Genomic DNA, 20,859 nt, shown 5'->3' with positions numbered 1-20,859 from the left:
TGAATTCACTTTAGGGGTATGGGATTCCCTCAGCTGGGAAGTCAAAGCTCTTTGTTGCAGGAGGCAAACACTTCCTTCTTTGAAGCCCTGTGGGAAAGGGTATTCATGGCAAAGAGATCAGAAACATCAGTCTTTCTATCTGTCACTGGCATCTGATTTGACCATCAAAAGCTCCAGGTATAGATTTGGTTCAGCTCAAACACATTGTCATTGTCTACAGTGCTTTATTCAAGCTAACCTTTAAATCGCTGGCTTTAGAGCACAAAACGTAAAACCTAGAGTAGGCTGTCTTGTATTTTGATCCCCCTCTGTCATTCAATAAGATCCTGGCTGAACTCCTATGTCAACTCCACCTTCTTGCACTATCTCCATTACCCTTAATAGCCAAAAGTATCCATCTCAGCCTTAGGTATTCTCAATGGTTAAGCATCTCTGCTCTCACTGGCTTAGAGAGTTCCAAAGATTCACAACCCTTTGAATGGAAGAATTTTTTCCTCCGTTAGCAACTCCTTATTATAATATACCTAGTTCCAGATACTGCAACCAAGGGACACACCCTCCCAGCTTCTATCAGAACAAACACCTCAAGAATTGAATGTGTTTTAATGGTATCTTCTCTCATTCTTCTGGATTTAAGGAATATAGGTCTAGACAACTGAATCTCTCCTTATTAGAAGAATCTCCCACCCCAATCTAAGGTAAGTACCTCCTTCTTTTGATAAAGCATTCAAAACTGTACTCCAGATATGTTCTCATCACAGACTTATAGAATCATAGAATCCATTCAGAGCAGAAAGAGGTCATTTGGCCCATACCAAGCCTCTAAAGAGCATACCTCCCAAACTCAATGCCCCTCATTCCCATAACCCCACATTTAGCACAGCTAATCCATCTAACCTGCATATCTCTGGACTGTGGGAGGAAACTAGAGGACCCAACAGAAAACCACACAGATGTGGGGAGAATGTGCAAACTCCACAGACAGACACTCAACCAAGGCTGGAATCGAAGCTGGCTCTCTGTTGCTGTGAGGTGGCAGTGCTAACCTCTGAACCACTGTGCCTCCCATTTTAACATGGCAAGAAGAATTCTTTAGAGATGTACTTCGAAGTTTTTGTGATAAAGACTACCATGCCACTTGCCTTCCTAACTGCTTGCTGCACCTGCCTGTGACTTCAACTTTGTGTTTCATATACTGGAACCCCCAGGTCTCTCTGAATGCTAACATTTCCTACTGTCTTACCATTTTAAAACCATTTTTCATTTTTCCTACAAAATAAACTGGTACAATGAAGATTTTTAAACAGGGAGGAAACGATTTGTTTCAGATAACTAAAAGGAATGAGAAACTTGGAGCAATTTTACAGAATTGCTCTCCCAGCACAAAGCCTTGCTGTCAGGAGTTTCTCTAAGGAATGTAAATGCTTTCTCCCCATGGTTTTCTAACCAAAAGAATGAGGTACAGCACTGCAAATCCTGTTAAAGATTATGGGTATGAGATGTGTGTGTGTGTGGGGGGGGCGGGGTGTGTGTGTGTGGTGTGGTGTGGTGTGTGGTGTGTGATGTGTGTGTGCGTGCGCACATACAAAAGACTGATAAACGATGGGAAATCTGTTTCCAAAACAAATTCAACCCCTCTATCATCTCTCCCAAAAATTAGACAATCTTACACACTCCCTCTGAGTACAACCTCCCATCAAAGGCTTTGAATGGAAGAATTAGCCTTCATACCCCACACCTTTCTTGTTTGGATAGAATATATAAATAACCTACTAGCCAAAATCCCATTTGTATCCCAATGTCTGTAATTATGAGCTGCATCACTTAGTTAGATCAATACCTACCAAGGAATAATCTGATCAAAGGCAGGTGATTGGCCAAGAGGATGAAACTGCATGCTGTCTCCTTGAAAATATCTACTCTGTGACCCATCTATTTCAGTGGTTCCTCTCAGCTGGCATCACTCAAACTTGGTTAAAAGCTGAAACTTCCCTGTCAGCTGACCATAACAGAACAAATCAGGCCCAAACAGTCAAAGACAAACGTCCTGGCCACACTCTGGCAGAACGAGAACATCAGTGAAAGCGAAGCTGTAGCAATATCTGTCAGTCAACCTGCTCAATAATTGCGAACCTGGCTTCAGATAAATTAGCCAAACTGGGTAGCATTCAGAAACAGTAAAATAAGTAATTTACTTTGTAAAAAAAATTCATGCCAGAATTCAGAGACTCCCTACAGTGTGGAAACAGGCCCTTCAACCCAACAAGTCCACACTGACCCACAAAGCATCCCACCCAGACCCATCCCCCTATAACCCACCTAATGTACACATCCCTGAACACTTCAGGCAATTTAGCATGGCCAATCCACCTAGCCTGCACATCTTTAGACTGTGGGAGGAAACCGGACCATCTGAGGAAACCCATGCAGACACGGGGAGAATGTACAAACTCCACACAGACAGTCACCTGAGGGTGGAATTGAACCCAGGTCCCTGGCGCTGTGAGGCAGCAATGCTAACCACTGAGTCACTGTGCTGCCCTCAATGACAACACTTGGCATTTTAAGAATTGGAATATGGTTTGCTTGCCAAATTGTCTCAACTGGCATATCTATTGAATTAGATACATATTGTTTATCAGGGATTGAAACATTTGCTTATGATAAATGACTGTTTGTGCTTTTACCACAATTTCTGTGCCAAGACTCATGAGGGAGCTTAAGATAACACGGTGTGGAGCTGGAGGAACACAGCAGGCCAGGCAGCATCAGAGAAGCAAGAAAGCTGACGTTTCGGGTCAGGACCCTTCTTTGTTTCTCAGCTTCATCAATAGCCTTGTCGATGCATCACAAGTGACACACTTTTCCGATGGTTCTTTACAAAAGGAAGGGGGAGAGAGATAATGCAAACCTGCTGAAACAGCTTGCACTGCCACCTGGCATTAGTCCACCTTGTTGCCTAATGAACAGTAGTAGAGTTTTGGGTTGTTGACAACTTCTGAAAATATGAGGAACATTTAAGAAGCAATAGTATTAAATTTTTTGCATTGATTGTTCAGAAAATTACCACAGCAATTTGAAACTGCCAGCCCTTGTGCTGCGTTGCTATTCTTAAACTGGAAATTCTTGATCTTCATGGCTCATCATTCCTTGATATTAAAATTATTATACATTAAAGAGGAAGAGCCTGAAGATTTGATTCAGAGATACAATCTACCACGAAAGCTTGCCAGTCAGTGTTTTCACCTACAATAGATTTATACTTGTTTTACACTAATATGTAAAGATACCTAGATATAAAGAAGACATGTTTACCATCCACAACAGAAGTTGCTGGAAAAGTTCAGCATGCCTGGCAGCATCTGTGAAGAAAAAAAAATCAGAGTTAACGTTTTGGGTCCAGTGACCCTTCATCAGAGAAGTTTCTGTTATGAGGAAGGGTCACCAGACCCGAAACGTTAACTCTAATTTTTTCTTCACAGATGCTGCCAGACCTGCTGAGCTTTTCCAGCAACTTTGTTTTTGTTCCTGATTTACAGCATCCGCAGTTCTTTCGGTTTTTATGTTTACCTTGGGGTCGCCATTAGACACAACACATTCTTAAAAAGTGCAGCAGCAGTGTAAGTCATTTTAATAAATAAATTATATAATGAGGATTACTTTCAGGAAACTGCCATTTGGGATGCTTTCATTAACAATGGGACAACCATTAAAGGAAGTGCTGAATTTTCCTTTAAAACTATTTTAGCTGCTTGATTCACACAGCCAGTTTCACACTCATGTTAAAAAAAAACTCCCAATGATCATTGGCTACAGAGATGTGGCTCTTCATATTTTTCAGTAGTGTTATGGAATAGACGAAGAAGACCAAAGAAGGATTACATTGAAACTGCAGGGAGAGAGGGATTTGGTGAAAACCTTGTTTGAGCAAATGTTGTTTCTATACTAGTTTTCAAAAGTTTTCACAGGAGTGCAATATAAAAGAAAATCTTTGCCCACATAAGATACCACTGGGCTCAACAGATGTGTGATCCATTATCTTAAAACGGAACTCAATTCTGATGGTGTTGCATCTGAAAAGTATCCCACTAAAGTATTGGGTCAACTTAATCGACTTGACACACTGTTAACCATAAAATCTGGGAAAAGGTACAATTATATAAAAGCTATAACTAAATATCTAATATATTCTTGATTAAGAATTTTTGAGTCATAATGGAAAAAGACCACTTCACCACCAACATTATCATTTAATCCACAGAGGAGAAACCAGTAAAACAAGGCATGCTAGTGCAACTCATCTTATTTACTTCAATGTGAGAGTCTGGTATGATCAGTGCATCTATCTCCAGATATTCATACTTTTTCATTGCTTTCTTCCTTCTTGTTTATACAATAGGCAAGCTACAGTTTAACTCCAACTACTTGTTTTGGTTGTGTAACAATTTAAATATTTGCCTAACAAAAATCTTTTGACATTTTCAATTGAATGAGCCTAGAAGCTTTAAAAAGAGAGAATTCTAGACTACCCACTATTTTTTATTTAAGGAAGAGACATCACCATCAGTTTTTCCTGAGATTTAATCTTTTAAATCAGCTCAGACATCTTGTTTCCTTGCTTTTAACCTAGAACTGATGGCTGAGATCTTTCAATAACTTCAAAAGGTTTTAATGTATTCTGCAATCTTTATTTTTACAGCACTTCAATGGAATGGCATTATGAATGTTTAGCTGAACTCCAAAACTGCATAACAGATACAAAACCAATTGACAGATTGAAATCAATTTGTTCTGAAGAAGGATCATTGGACTCAAAATGTTAACTCTGCTTTCTGTCCACAGATGCTGCCAGACCTGCAAAGTTTCTGCAGCAATTTCTGTTTTTGTTTCAAATCAAGGTATATCTTTTCTTTTGTGGAGAAAGTTTATTGACTTTCTCAGTCTTATCCTTCTGTCCTACACCCCATAGCCAGTAGTTTTTATGCATAACCAGAAATAAAGATATCAATAATATTTGCAATGTTGTTGACCAAACACCAATAATAGATTTAGCTTGTCAAGGCTTATTGAGTTTATTTATCTTGATCATTTTATAACTACTAACAGTCATAGAGTCATGGAGATGTACAGCATGGAAACAGACCCTTCAGTCCACTTGCCCATGCTAACCAGATATCCTAAATAAATCTAGTCCTACTTGCCAGCAGAAGAGTAGCTATCCTGAAGTTTTTTTTTGAGTGAGTATGTGTTTGTATTGAGAATCTGAAAAGCTTCCCAATGCTATAATGAGGCTTTAGGTTTCTGTACATTTTGGATACTGGGTATTTCAGCATGATGGGCAAGTGGACCCAGTAGAGATTTGGAAGAGCAAGATGTTCATGTGATGTGAGGGGACCATGGGGATTAATCAGTGGGTGAAGGCAACAGGGAATATACAGCTAGAGGGCTTGACATTCAAAATAGCTACAACAATTGATTCCTGTAAATTAGATTTGCTTCATGATGTAATGTTCTGTTATAGCTGTAATCAAAACTTCAAAGTTTTATGAAATACATGAACTCTATCACAAAGTTATGTTAATTGTGAGACTTGAATCTCAATTATATTTTAAGAAAATGGTTTATAATGAACATAGAGGAGGCTTGTGGACCAAAGACCTCTATGACTATGGTACATTCCCCAGATCTTGAGAAGCCTTAGGGACCAGACATTTCTAATTTCCTGACAGACCCTGAAAAGTGTGACTTTCAACCTTTCTTTTTTCCAAAAGGTATCTATAGCATCAATACTGACCCTTTATCCATTTCCTAGGTACACATACCATTTCTCAAAGAAAGAAAAGCATATACAAGCATTAGAAATGGTAGACACTAAAGCAGACATATTATGTGTAGTGGGAACCAGCTATGAGAAAAGATTAGAAAATTTCAAACTCTACAGTCCTGAAATATGATGACTAAGAGAGAGCTTCACCTATCTAATTTAATGAAAAAATCCTCAACAAGAATTTTACTCAAAAACTAAGCAATGTTTAAAATCGTAAGGAGATCCTGGCAAGCAAAAATACCTGGAAGATAAAAAACATGCAGCCCATTTCTCTAATGAGAATGGGTTAGAGAACTAGAGAAATGAAATGACCTTTGATGAGTTTGCAAGCCATTTACTCGTCCTTCAATTTTCTTAATTTCTTCAAAGAGCATTACAATAATGTTCCCATTGGAGAATTCAGTTCATAAATGCTTTTACAACGAAGAGAACACTTACAGCTTCAACCCCACATGTTATTTTCCAGTAACTGAAATAAGCACAAGGACAGCAAACAATGCAGTTTTTGGCAATGTAAGAAAGCATGAGTAATTAATGCTTCTGTGTATGGTGGGTGTAGCACACTGTGGGTTTAAGAAAAATGCTATAAATCTGTGCGAAGAACCAAGCAAAGCTTTTTGTATAGCATAAATTAAAAATCCCAAGCCACTGTTAAAATTTTTAAATTAAATTGATTAATATTTTAAATTGTTCCTATGCAAAAAATTAAATGCAAAGTGAGGAAAAACTATTTTTTCCCTTTATATAGCTTCTGTAGTTTATTGGATTACATACATTATTGGATTATATACATCTGTAGTTTATTGGATTATGGATTTTTCTCCCTTCACACATGCTGACTTTCTACTTTAATAAAAATATCTTGCCAGATCTGCCCTGAAACAAAATCCCGCTACCTTTGTAGCTGCATTTTGCTTCCCAGTGTGTATCAATTCAGAAACTTTTACAATAGGTGCCAATGAATCCTGCATGAAATAATCTTCTCAGGGAATCGCTCACATATCTGCCATTCTGTGAGGAAATTATAATTGTTTCAATTAGCTCACCCTGACTTTTTCTTTCAGATGCTGTCTAAGCCACTATATATTTCCAGTTACTTAATTTCTTTTATTGAAAGGTAATAACAGAAAAATACAGAACCGCTCAGGAACCATGAGCTTGAGAGTAAGCAGCTGAAGGCGCATCCTGCCTATTCAGTTACCGAGTGGACACAAAACACTATGATATTCCCCAATGACGCAGCAATTCAGACATTTGGGTCTCTGCTGTCCCATTATTTTGCTCAAGAAAATCCCTTCAGTTCTAATCGATTGCTCTGATTATTTATAGATTTGTCCTTCCTTGTCTGGCTGTTTCCAGGCAATGGAAGTTAATACATTGAGCATTGCCAAAAGCTTTGAATGTGGCTTGGTGCCAACAAAGTAAAACCTGCCATCACCAATGTCTTGAATATTAAGTAAAGCAACCTTGAAATGCAGAGGTACAAAATATAGTATTGTGGTAAATGGAGACTTCTAGCTCAACATTCATTCCAGGTAACAACCCATTTTGGTGCTAAACAAGTGTATCTCTGAACAAATGTCAGGAACAGTTTCTCACTATTTTTACTAACTAGAATTTTCAAATACATGATTAAAGCAGATTATAAGGTAATGCAAGTTAAATTATGAGACATATTGTATTAATTTTTAGCTTTAATGTGAAATGTTTTGTTAAACAACATAATTTTTGTATCAGAGACAGTAGGAACTGCCGATGCTGGAGAATCTGAGATAACAAGGTGTAGAACTGGATGAACACAGCAGGCCAAGCAGCATCAGAGGAGCAGGAAAGCTGACATTTCGGGTCTGGACCTTTCTTCAGAAATGGGGGAGGGGAAGGGGATTCTGAAATAAATAGAGAGAGAGGGAGAGGTGGATGGAAGCTGGATAAAGGAGCAGATAGGTGGAGAGGAGATGGACAGGTTAAGGAGGCGAGAATGGAGCCAGTAAAGGTGAGTGTAGGTGAGGAGTTAGGGTGGGGGTTGGTCAGTCCAGGGAAGACGGACATGTCAAGGAGGCAGGGATGAGGCTGGTAGGTAGGAGGTGGGGGTTGAGGTGGGAGGAGTGGATAGGTGGAAGAAAGGACGGACAGGTTAGGGAGGCAGGGATGAGCTGGGCTGGTTTTGGGACGCGGTCGGAGGAGGGGAGATTTTGAAGCTTGTGAAGTCCACATTGATACCATTGGGCTGCAGGGTTCCCAAGCGAAATATGAGGTGCTGTTCCTGCAACCTTCGGGTGGCATCGTTGTGGCACTGGAGGAGGCCCAGGATGGACATGTCGTCCAAGGAATGGGAGGGGGAGTTGAAGTGGTTCGCGACTGGGAGGTGCAGTTGTTTGTCGCAAAACGAGCATAGGTGTTCCACAAAGCGGTCTCCAAGCCTCCGCTTGGTTTCCCCGATGTAGAGGAGGCCACATCGGGAACAGCGGATACGGTATACCACATTAGCAGATGTGCAGTGAACATCTGTTGGATGTGGATGGTTTTCTTGGGGCCTGGGATGGGGGTGAGGGGGGAGGTGTAGGGGCAGGTGTAGCACTTCCTGCGGTTGCAGGGAAAAGTGCCGGGGGTGGTGGGGCTGGTGGGGAGTGTGGAGCGGACGAGGGAGTCACGGAGAGAGTTGTCCCTCCGGAAAGCAGATAAGGGTGGGGAGGAAAAAATGTCTTTGGTAGTGGGGCCAGATTGCAAGTGGCGGAAGTGCCAGAGGATGATGTGTTGGATCCGGACGTTGGTGGGGTGGTACATGAGGATGAGGGGGATTCTGTTTTGGTTGTTATTGCGGGGAGGGGGTGTGAGGGATGACTTGCGGGAAACACGAGAGATGCGGTCGAGGGCGTTTTCGACCACTGTGGAGGGGAAGTTGCGGTCCTTGAAAAACGAGGACATCTGGGATGTCCGGGAGTGGAATGCCTCATCTCGGGAGCAGATGCGGCGGAGGCAAAGGAATTGGGAATAGGAGATGGAATTTTTGCCGGAAGATGGGTGAGAGGAGGTGTATTCTAGGTAGCTGTGGGAGTCAGTGGGCTTGAAATGGATATCAGTTTCCAGGTGGTTGCCAGAGATGGAAACAGAGAGGTCCAGGAAGGAGAGCGAGGTATTGGAGATGGTCCAGGTGAAGTTAAGGCTGGGGTGGAAGGTGTTAGTGAAGTGGATGAACTGTTCGAGCTCGTCATGGGAGAACAAGGCGGCGCCATTACAGTCATTGATGTAACGGAGGAAGAGTGGGGGATAGGGCCAGTGTAGCTTCGGAAGAGGGATTGTTCCACGTATCCTATAAAGAGGCAGGCATAGCTTGGGCCCATGCGGGTAGCCATGGCCACCCCTTTTGTCTGTAGGAAGTGGGAAGAATTGAAGGAGAAGTTGTTAAGGGTGAGGATGGGTTCAGCTGAGCAGACAAGGGTGTCAGTGGAGGGGGACTGGTCGGGCCTGCTGGACAGGAAGAAGCGGAGGGCCTTTAGGCCAATAATTTGTGTATTTCCTTGAATGGCCCTTTCATTGTTTTCAAAATTCTGACATCTGCAAGTTCTCTCCTGTTCTTAAGAAGTTGTGAAGTAACTATTTCATAATTCTATTTCTTTGTTCAAATCTTATGCTTCTCTTTCATCACCTTATGACCTTTTCCCAACTTCAGAGGTAGAAAATTCTCCTATAAGATTTCCTTGTATGCTTTAAAAGCCTGAGATCAGCCCCAATATTACTATTTGACTGTGATAACACAGTGTGGAGCTGGAAGAACACAGCAGGTCAGGCAGCATCAGAGGAGCAGGAAAGTTGATATTTGGGGTCGGGATCCTTCTTCAGAAATGGGGGAGGGGACAGGGAGCTCAGAAATAAATAGAGAGAGGAGGAGTGGGGCTGGGGAAGGTAGATGGGGTAGTGATAGGTGAGTGCGGGTAGGAAATGGTGGGGATTGGTCAGTGGGATGGGAGGGGCAGATAGATGGGAGAGAAGATGGACAGGTTGTATCAGGTCAAGGAGGCGGGGCTGAGAGGGATGGTTGGACAAGGGATGAGGCCGGGGTGGGAAGATTTTAAAACTAGTGAATTGCATGCATAGGCCATCGGGCTGTAGGCCCCCGAGATGGAATATGAGGTGTTACTCCTCCAGTTAGCGAGTGGTGTTGTTGAGAGACTGGAGGAGGCCCAGGATGGACATGTCACCCAGGGAGTGGGAGGGGTAGTTAAAATGGTTGGTGACCAGAAGGTGTTGTTGTTTGTCACCTAAAGAGCGCAGATGCTCTACCAAATGGTCTCCAAGTCTACGCTTGGTCTCACCAATGTACAGGAGGCCACAATGGGAACAGTGGATAAAGTAGACCAAATTGACGGATGTGCAGGTGAACCCCTGTCTAATATGGAGGGTTTGTTTTGGGCCTTGAATGGAGGTGTAGGGCAGGTATAGCACTTCCTGCATTTGCAGGGAAAGGTGTCGGGGGTGGTGGGGCTAGTGGGGAGTGTGGAGCCGATGAGGGAGTCATGGAGAAAGCCATCCCTACGAAAGGCAGATTGGGGTGGGAATGGAAATATCTCTTTGGTTGTGGGGTCGGATTGTAGGTGGCAGAAAATGATACTTTTAGATGTGGAGCTAGGTAGGGTAATATGTGAGGACAAGGGGCATTCTGACTTTATTTTTGTTGGGGAAGGGATCGTGAGGACATAAGCGCAGGAAATGCAAGAGATGCGGTTGAGGGCATTTTCAATCACTGGAGGGGGGATGTTACGATCCTTGAAATAGGAGGAAATCTGGGATGTGCGGGAGTGGAACGCCTCATCTTGGAAGCGGAGGTGGAGGAGTTGGGAGTGGGGGATTGATTCTTGCAGGAAGGTGGGTGAGAGGAGGTGTAGTCTAGGTAGCTGTGGGAGTCGGTGGGCTTGAAATAGATGTCAGTTTTGAGGCAGTCACCAGAGATGGAGATGGAGAGGTCCAGGAAGGAGAGGGAAATAACGGAGATGGTCTAGGTGAATTTGGAGGTTGGGGTGAAAGGTGTTAGTAAAGTTGATGAACTGTTCAAGCTCCTAGTGGGAGCACGAGGCAGCGCCAATACAGTCATTGATGTAGCGGAGGAAGACTACATTGGTTAACTATTCCCTCTTGAAATGTTTGAATTTAGGCAGAATGAATGCCAATTGTAGCCTCATTAATAGCTACCATTGCTCTACTGTAGATGCAAAAATTGAACTTGAATTCATGTTTTCTGCGCTGCTATCAGATTTTTACATCAAGAGGACATTCAAAAGATGACACCAAAAACATCACCAGACTGTGAAGTAGACAAAGATTTGCAAGAATACAATTGCACCTGTCATTTGAAAAAGGACTTGATTCCTATGTCACTGTCATTATGCCTTCCCTACTGAGCATTTGTTTCCATGAAAATAAGATCACTGAGTCAACTGTGTCCCTGGCTTTTTCCGTACCCAAGATATTGAGGAGTATTATTCTTGCTTCAAAGTTTGATACTAACCACTTCTCTAAATGATACTCTTACAATTACCCCTCAAGTCAAACTACAAAACAAGTTATGTAAGGTTCAAACTCCATATAATCTGTTTTGACATCTGGAAACAAATTGTACTTGCCCTGAAGGAAAGGAGAGTATGTCGAAAAACAGAATTGCTGGCACTCTCTTTATGCAGACTCACGGACTGCCTACCTGCATAACACTGAAGCTTAGGCAATATATATTTAAGAAAAGATAAACACCAATTAGGCCAATTTCACAGGCAAATAATCTGAAAAAAATTCACTTTGATATTCTACAAAGACTAAAACTAATTCATGAGATTATAGTGGCCTTGAGACACATACGCATTACCTAACCTCAATACACTGAGCTACTAGAAAGAAACTGTCCAGTTCTCTAATAAAGTGTTGGAACAAATCTACACTTACCAAAATAGTTGGCAATATTTTCTTAAAACTTATAATAATTATAGAAAACTCAGTCAAGATCTGACTAGTTGTAATTCTATAGGCTTTGCTCATGCTTCCCAGCCCCCTTATGATTTTCCTAAATTTATCCAGCATTCCATACTTGAACAGATAGACATCTATCCATGAAGGAGCCATACTTCCCCTGAACTTCAGCAGCAGGAGGGAGAATGCAGCATCTGAGGAAATGTACCTGCTACTAGATTTAAATTTGCAAACCTTGAGTTATTTCTTTCCATTTCCACGCTGAAGCAATTTAATCATTGCTTACCATCACTGCAGCTGCTTTTCTAATTACTTACAATATTTAGTGTTTAAGAATTTTACAAACTTCAAACAGTTGCTGTGCATGCATGAGGCAAATTGGCAGGGGTGCAATTGTTCAATGTTTTGATTCAATGCGATGCCACAGGTTGCGAAGTGGTGTAGTTAGCAATAAAATCCCAGCAACTGGATGGAGAAAAGGTGTGATTTTCTTAACAGCATTCAAGAGGATAAGAAACAGAAACTGGCATAGGCCAGTCAGCCCTCTCTCCACCATTTAATAGGGTCAAGCTTGCTATGACTGGGCCTTAACTCTACTGTTACCAAGAAAATGTAAAATAATCTATCAAAGTAGAAATGAGTCAGTAACAACTTTATGTATGATACAAATGGCTTTGTCGATGTTCTGATACAAATGCTTGACATTTATTAAATGCACTTGTTTGAAGAGTGATTAACCCATTAGATTTAGGAGGAAAATTATTGTTTTATATACAAGTTCATTAAGCAATGGCACGATAACATCAGCAATAGCGTTATGCGATTATGATGGTTTTCAAATCAAGCATTTTGTGTATCACAACATGAAATCAAAACTAATTGATTTAAATTGAGCATGCTGAAAATACAATAGTTCTTTTTATGTGTGGTCTGTCTTAACACTTGCTATCTAGCTCAGTGGTTCCCACCCATTTCAGTATTAAGGCACACTTCAATGTGACAAACAATCCCATGACACATGTGTGTCCATGCATGCACAGTGTCGAATCTCCACCTATATGAGGGTCCAGCTGTGGCTTCCACGTGCAGAGTTGGTATGGGGTGCTTGGTGTCAGGAGATACTGCCTTCAATAAAACGACTCCAAAGCTCTGCAGGAGATCAGAAGCACGGATGCAGCCTCGATATGGAGCTAAAGTGGCTCTGCTTCACAGAAAGTTCACAACACGCTTCTCAGCCTGCCATTGCACGCCAGTAGGAAACCACTAAAGATTTTAGCTATTCCCAAGAATTAAAACAGCTGACCTGAGGACTTGTATGAAATTCTAGGCTGCAAGATGTACCCTCTAATGAAGCTCATTAACAACTGCTGTCCCTGAATGGTTCACCCCCAAAATTATGAGCACAATCTCATAGTTAAGTAAGCTTGTGTCATTATGAGGTTATATCACTTCAGTCTCAGGTTTGCACCACTGCAGTCAACTCTTTGGGTCAAGCATCAGCTGGTGTGGCTCAAAAGGCTCACTCTGAGATGCCCAGTGTCTGGTACATTTGTTGCAGAGGAAGACAGGAGCCAAGAAAGGGCTCAAATTACTGATCTGTTTTCTCTAGACCGTTTTGTCAACAGCTGAGCTTTTCATTTCCGTTTTCCTCTCCCATTAGCCTTCCAAACAAACAGTCAGCCACCAGAGGTCACAGCTGCCAGTGCCTGTCTCCCAGCTGCCTGTATCAACAGTCCCCTACTTCAGATCTCGCTCGAAACTTCCCTTGTCAAGGAGGTACAGATGCCCAGGTCATGACCCAGTGGCCAATTCACCATAAAGAAGATCTATGGGTGTAAATCCATCATCCATCTAACAAACGAGGCTGAGTCAATGCCTTATATGCTTAGATACGAGTGAAAGATGCTGGAATTAGCAAATTGCAGATGTCTCAGTTAGTGGACAGACATTGTCCTGACAAGAGATGCCAAGGATACATTTGAGACAGCCAAAGTGCAAACTGTTTAGCCATTTCACCTACACAAAAGATATTGTCCAGGTCTCAAAGCAGCAGAGGAGTGTGTTGAGGATGCAGGCTTGGTAAACTTGCCGTTTGGTGCTCTCAGTCGATTTGCTTCTGTTTCACACACTTTTACTCATCCTGGGAATAACTGCTGCAGCCTTTGTAATGCATGTCTAATGTCAGCATCAAGTAACAGGTTGCTGGTGACTGTAGAGCTTAGACAGGGCTAGCAAGGGAAATCGTGCACCCAGGTGTTTCCTCTGATTCCTGGCCTCATGCCTCCCATCACCCTTTCCTCCACTTTTAACCCTCAACATCTTCTGTTTACTACCTTTGTGATGCACTTTGGGTCCTATAGAATAAATTAATCTGGCACAGAAGGAGGCCACTCAGCCCATCAAGATTGTGCCAGTTTTTTTGAAGAGAAATCCCATCAGTCTCACCAGTGCCAAACTATCTGTTATAGCTGTTATTTTCTCATCAAGTACTTATCTAATTTCCTTTTGAAAATGAATTTAATTCTGAATCCACCTCAATATCAGGAAGGAAGTGAATCCCAAATTCTAATCACTGTTTGTGTAAAGATCCGTGTCCTGTAACTGAAATGTTTGCCAATTAACTTGAACATCTTATTATAAATCACAGTCATAGCATTGTACGGCATGGAAACAGACCATTTGGTCCAACTTGTCCATGCCAACCAATATCCTAAATTAATCTAGTCCCATTTGCCAGTATTTGGTCCATATCCCTGTAAATCTTTCCTATTCATATACCCATCCACATACCTTTTAAATGTTGTAATTGTACCAGCCTCCACCACTTCCTCTAGCAGCTCATTCCATACACGCAGTACCCTCTGCACGAAAAGGTTACCCCTTAGGTCTCTTTTACATCTTTCCCCTCTCACCTTACACTCAGGCCCTCTAGTTTTCAACTCCATTGGAAACATTTTATATTTGTTCCATCTAAATCATAATTTTGAATATTTGCATCAAATTCTCTCAGGCTTCTAGCCTCTAAGGGTCAACAGACCCAGCTTGTCTGGAGTCTATAATAAAACTCTTTGAAACTCTCTACAAATCCTTCACATTTCATAAAAACTGAAAAAAACTGGCTGTCTTAAATCAGGAGCAAAAACAAAGTTGCTGGAAAACTCAGCAGGTCCGGCAGCATCTGTGAAGGAAAATACAGAGTTAACGCCGGACCCGAAACATTAACTGTTTTTTCCTTCACAGGTGCTGCCAGACCTGCTGAGCTTTTCCAGCAACTTTGTTTTTGCTTCACATTTCATATTCTTCTTGTACCCAGAACTACCTACAGTTACAGTAAAGTTGAACTGCTCTAAATAGATTCAGCAAAACTTCTTCGCTTTTGCATTTGATGCCTCTTTTTATGAAAACACTGTCACAAACATAGGTTATGGTTTGATACATTTTCCAGCCACTGCTTCATCAGACAACTGAACTCAACTTGCTCATTCATATTATGCAACTAGCTCTGCTTCATTAAAGCTGGTACAAAGCCTTTTAACCTGGTCAAAATAATATCTTTGAGCCTTCTTATTGAAGCTACTCTTTGGATTTTATGGGCTACTTATTTATTCTCATTAGATCATCTATTGAGTAATTCAGGCACAATACTTTCTACAACTGAGTTGATGTTTGGACTCACACAGAAGTAAAACTAGAAGAGTTCATCAATATGCTCTATTATCAACCGTGTATTAAAATTAAAGCTACAAACACAAGGAATGCATTAATGTCCAAGGCAGCACAATATTTAAAATGGCACAAGATGTCAGGCATAACATAGGAACAGAAGTTTTTCTTTCAAAATAACAGACAGGCAGACAGACAGACAACCTCCTACACAAAAAATGCCATCACCCCACATACACCTTCGGCACATTGAGTGTATCTCCATTGCGTATGTACAAAGCTGGATGATTTTAACCATGTCGTTACTGCCATATTTACTGCATCTCAGATTTCAAACCCTAGATTTAAATTTAACAATTTTCATAAGGTTTATTACAATAGCATCCACAACACTTTAAATACGTATTAGTCCCTAAATTTATATAACCTTAAGCTGAAGATTCCACATTCTTTTTCAAGCAATTCATTATCTTAGCGATTTCGTGTTTGCTTGGCTTCCAGTTAGTTGGGTATCCTTTGTGGACTATTTAAAATTATTACCTCTCAGCTCTGATTGATCGTCACTTGAAATAGAGTGTTATGTTCTCCAAGCCTGAATCCCTCTGATGGCACAGGCATAGGGCCCTGTAATTAGCATCAATACTCCCCCTCCAGGGCCTGAGTTGAGATATGTGAAGCTATCAACAACCTCCAGCATCACATCTTCAACACTGACAGATGGTAGGGCTCTGATGAGGTCTTAGTAAACCTCAGTCTTAGATCTCAGGTAAGCAGAGTTAGCAGTTTTCTATCAGCTCTGTTATGGCATGAGACATAGTCTCTGTAGTTCATCTAAAGGCAGCAACAAGGAGAAGAATTTGCCAAAGACTACCTGTGCCAGAACATCACCCTGTTTGAACCCACTGCAGACCTCAAAGAATTCCAAAGCTCCGAGGTGTTACAATCATGGAATCATAGAATCCCTACAGTGTGGAAACAGGCCCTTCGGCCCAACAAGTCCACACCGACTCTCAGACTGTCTTGAGGAAACCTGTAAATCAATGCCCACAGCAAGTAGTCAATAACTTTGGAAAGCTCCTCCTCAGGGAGGAGGGTAGAATATTCACAGAGGATTTTTATGTTATGGTGGTAGATTTATCTGTAGATTACAACACAAGGTAGTGTTCCACCCATGTCTCCAACTGTTTATTGCAGTGGGGATTGAACTGTTTTCTTTGTTGATGGACCTGTTCCCATTTTGATCCCATTAAACATCCCCTACAATTCCCTCTGTTCAAGGACGTATCTAAATATCCTGGCAAAATTGTAACCAAAGGTTATTAGTGTATCAGCCAGATTATTGGATAAACACCTCTCAGTGTATTCAGACTCATCTTGCTTACACCTTTCTCATAATTAACGAGGCTGTTTGGATTCAATGATAGGTACTGTCAATGATGTTAGCGACAAACCAGTCAACACTTGTTCACTTCTACTTCTCACAAGTTGAGAGTATGGTATTGTAGATGACGTATCCAAGAGTTCTCCATTTCACTTCTGCACGGTGCGTAGAAATGCTAGAGAAAACGTGTTCAAACTGAGTCACAGCTGGTCTTTAACTGGGTAGACTGCATGACCAACATTGCTACAAGGACAGTATTCTACTTTGAATATAAAAACTTCATTTGCATTGTAAGCCTGGTGCACACCAGGGAATGATCTGTATTACAGTCAGTACAGGGGCTGCTGTGTGTGTTGAGAATGCTATTCAGTAGGTCGTTTGGTGATGCTCAGATCCAGTTGGTGCCAATGCCCTGATCTTAGACACTTCCAGGAAAACCAGTAACATGGTTTGTTCAGAAAGTGGCTACATATCCTGACTACTGTACAACAGGGGCAGTCTTTGTGGGGTAATCTCAGCTTCTGATCCAAAAGCTCTGGGTTGAAGTCCCACTCCAGAATTTGATGGCCGAAGAAGTCATGTTCACACTATGGTGAAATAGATTGAGGGTCAATCCGCAAGTCCTTCCACCATACGCTAATAGTGGGTGGTAAGAACAGGAGAGGCTGCTGGTTAGACACAATGAAGAGAAGTGAGAATCCCGACCATCAATATCCACAGCTCCAGGCTTCAACATTAATGTAAAAGAGTATGTTGCCACAGAAACTTGGGCTCCTTGGTGTGGGGTGGGGTCATGGTTCCTGGGAGCGAGGCGGCTTATCCAGTTGACTGGACAGCCAGAGTGGCTAAGATTGGTGCCAACACCATGGGGTTCACACCCTATTCTGGCTGGAATTGATTCGCGACCTGCCTCTTTGCTATACATATGGTGTGGATCATGGGGCTGAGAATCAAACCTGCCCTCCTGCACAAAACTACAGCACAGGAATATAATAGTGACAAAAATTAAAATATAGGAATGCTCTTACATTTAAATTAGCAAGAATTGAATACTTTCAGTGCTGTAAAGACTTTTCAAAAGTGGAATCAGTTTCATAAGTGACCAGATTTCGTTTTATAGTTAATCGTGAGAAATACGAATAACTTCAAACAATACATTAAAAGCCAACATCCCCATACTCCAGGTGTAATGATCTGCTGAAAGTGCTGTAGAGAGTGAAAAACTTGGCCTATGGGTTTAGATGTCGGTCTCATTCTAAGTATCGACTCAGGTTCGTTAATACAATGGAATTTCTAAACACTCTCCAATTAAATAATATCCTTCCCATAGTAGGGCGACCAGAACTGCATGCAATACTCCAGAAGACACCTCACCTCACCTCACCGCACTGGTACAACCTCAACATATCATGCCAACTCCTCTACTCAAACGTCTAAGCAATGAAGTCAAGTGTGCTAAATGCCTTCTTAACCACCCCGTCTACCTGTACACAAGTAAGCAGAATCGAAGAGTATGTCAAAAGGTAACCAAAAGTGAAAGAGGCACCATGACAGTGATGAGGGCTGAGCGGTAGACCTTGTTTATATGGACTTTAGTAAAGCCTTTGAAAGGTTCCGCATGGTAGACTAATTAGTAAAGTCAGATCACATGGGATTCAGGGTGAGCTTGCCAATTGGATACAAAATTGGCTTGATGGTAGGAGACAGAGGGTGGTGGTGGAGGGCTGTTTTTCAGATTGGAGGCCTGTGACCAGCAGTGTTCCGTAGGGATCAATACTGACTCCACTTTTGTTTGTCATTTATATAAACAATTTGAATGAGAATAGAGGAAACATGGTTAGTAAGTTTCGGGATGACACTAAAATTGGTAGTTTAGTGGACAGTGAAGAAAGTTATCTAAGATTACAAAGAGATCTTGATCAATTGGGACAATGGACTGAGGAGTGACGAATGGAGTTTAATTTGGATAAATGCAAGGTATTGCATTTTGGTAAAAGGAACAGGGGCACAACTTATACAATTAATGGTAAGGCCCTGGGTAGTGTTGTAGAACAGAGTGATCTAGGGATTTGCTACATAATTCTTTGAAATTTGTGTCACATATAGACAGGGTGGTTAAGAATGCAATTAGCATACTGCCTTCATCACTCAGGCCTTTGAGTATAAGATTTGGGATGTCATGTTGAGGTTGTACAGGTGAGGCCTCTTCTGGAGTACTGCATGCAGTTCTGGTCACCCTGCTATTGGAAGGATATTATTAAATTGGAGAGGGTTCAGAAAATATTTACCAGGATGTTGCCGGTAATGGAGAGTTTGAGTTATAAAAATAGGCTGGATAAGCTGATTCATTTTTCACTAGAGCACAGGAGATTCGGGGGTGACCGTATAGGGGTTTATAAAATAATGAGGGGCATAGATAAGGTGAATAGCAAGGGTCTTTTCCCTAGGGTTGGAGAGTTCAACACAAGGAGGCATATTTTTAAGGTGAGAGGAGAAGGTTTTAAAAATGAAATGACGGTAACTTTTTTTTACACAGACAGTGGTTCATGTGTGCAATGAACTTCCAGAGGAAGTGGTAGATGCAGGTGCAGTTACAACATTTAAAAGACATTTGGATAAGTAATCAATAAAAAAGGTTTGGAGGGATATAGGCCAACCGCAGGCAAGTGGGACTGGTTTAGCTTGGGAACATGGTCGGTGTGGAATAGTTGGACCGAAGGATCTGTTTCCATGCTGTATGACTCTATAACTCTATGACTTGATGACACCCTGATGGAAGGACCTCAGAAAATCAAAGAAAAGCTGGAAACTACATTAAAGAGGGTCTTGGCAAAAGTAATTAATCCTTTCTTGTATCCATTATCTTTCCTCAGCCCTCAGCAGGACCTTACTAGTGTGTAGCAAACAGAATTCTCAGGGGAGCCCAGGGATGAATCCTCACCTCAAATCACTGGCAGACACAGAGGCTCCAAGACTGGCCCATTTGCTCCCTTTCCCACATCTCCCCCAAGTCCGGATCCCTTTTACAATTTCCTTTTGCTCTATGCATGGAGCAAGAACCTAGAGAGACTGGATTTCTCCTAAATGTGTACTGACACAGCCTCTCACCTCCCCTTGCTGGTCCCGAGAACATTATTTCTGGATTTACTTTGTTATGAAGCAAAGACTGATGTGTGAACCTTTTTTTTCTTAAAACCATTACTTAACACGAAATTGGAATACGGATTGTGAATTTTTATTATTATGAGCAATTATCACCAATTCATTTTTGCATCATTTTTCTTCACAAGTGGACAGTCCTTTGCTTAAGTATGTTGGGCCCCAGAAATAGAACATGACTGAACAAGGCATCAGTGTAGAGAGTACTTACTGTCCATGCACTGCTGACATTTCGTATCCTCAGCTCCGCACGGGGTAACTACACCTTCCCCCGGAGGGCACATGGAGCAGCATTTCCCATCGTGGGTATATTGCCCACTCTCACAGAACTCCTCGGCATTGTACACAGACACCTTTATCAGAAGAAAAGAAATCAAAAGACATGATATAATGATGCACTTCACAGAATTCACCATTTTTAGGTGTCAGCATATGTCATTAATAGCAGTAAGTCAGGGTAATTCCCAAAATATTCCAAGAAAGAAAATACCGGAGGTGCTCAGGCACATTGGCAGCATTCAGGGCAAGACAGTTCAAGGTTCAGGTTGAATTCTAACAGACGGCCATCGATTGGAAATATTGAACAGAAGTTTGCCTTAGCCAGAGTAGCAAGCTCGGAGGTGAGCTATGGGGAAGAAACCGGGGTGGGGGGAGGGTGGCGGAGGGTGGGGGCCGTGGGGAGCAGTGGTGATCAGCTCAACCAATTCTTTCTTGGCACTGTACAAGGTTTCCAGGTTTGGGCAGGATTGGGTCCCTGGACCAGGGAGTCAGGCAACCATTTACATATTTAAGGCTAAATTAAAAAAACTAAAGAAATGCAGATGCTGGAAATCAGAAACAAAATCAGAAATTGCTGAGAAAAGTTCTCAAGAAG

The 20,859-nt window shown here is 41.8% G+C and overlaps 1 protein-coding gene across 1 annotated transcript in view; it reads right to left on the bottom strand.

Annotated features, from left to right (window-relative positions):
* ngfrb (nerve growth factor receptor b) overlaps positions 1 to 20,859 on the bottom strand; it is a 152,362-nt gene that overhangs the window by 108,511 nt on the left and 22,992 nt on the right. Inside the window, exon 2 of the mRNA XM_020526767.2 lies at positions 20,197 to 20,338. Coding sequence (XP_020382356.1) covers positions 20,197 to 20,338 — 142 coding nt within the window. The remainder of the gene's footprint in view (positions 1 to 20,196; positions 20,339 to 20,859) is intronic.

Source organism: Rhincodon typus, chromosome 30, assembly GCF_021869965.1.
Source record: "Rhincodon typus isolate 14 chromosome 30, sRhiTyp1.1, whole genome shotgun sequence".
In the NCBI taxonomy this organism is placed as follows: Eukaryota; Metazoa; Chordata; class Chondrichthyes; order Orectolobiformes; family Rhincodontidae; genus Rhincodon; species Rhincodon typus.
Note: the sequence above shows the minus strand (reverse complement) of the source record. Positions and strands in the feature narration are given on the sequence as shown.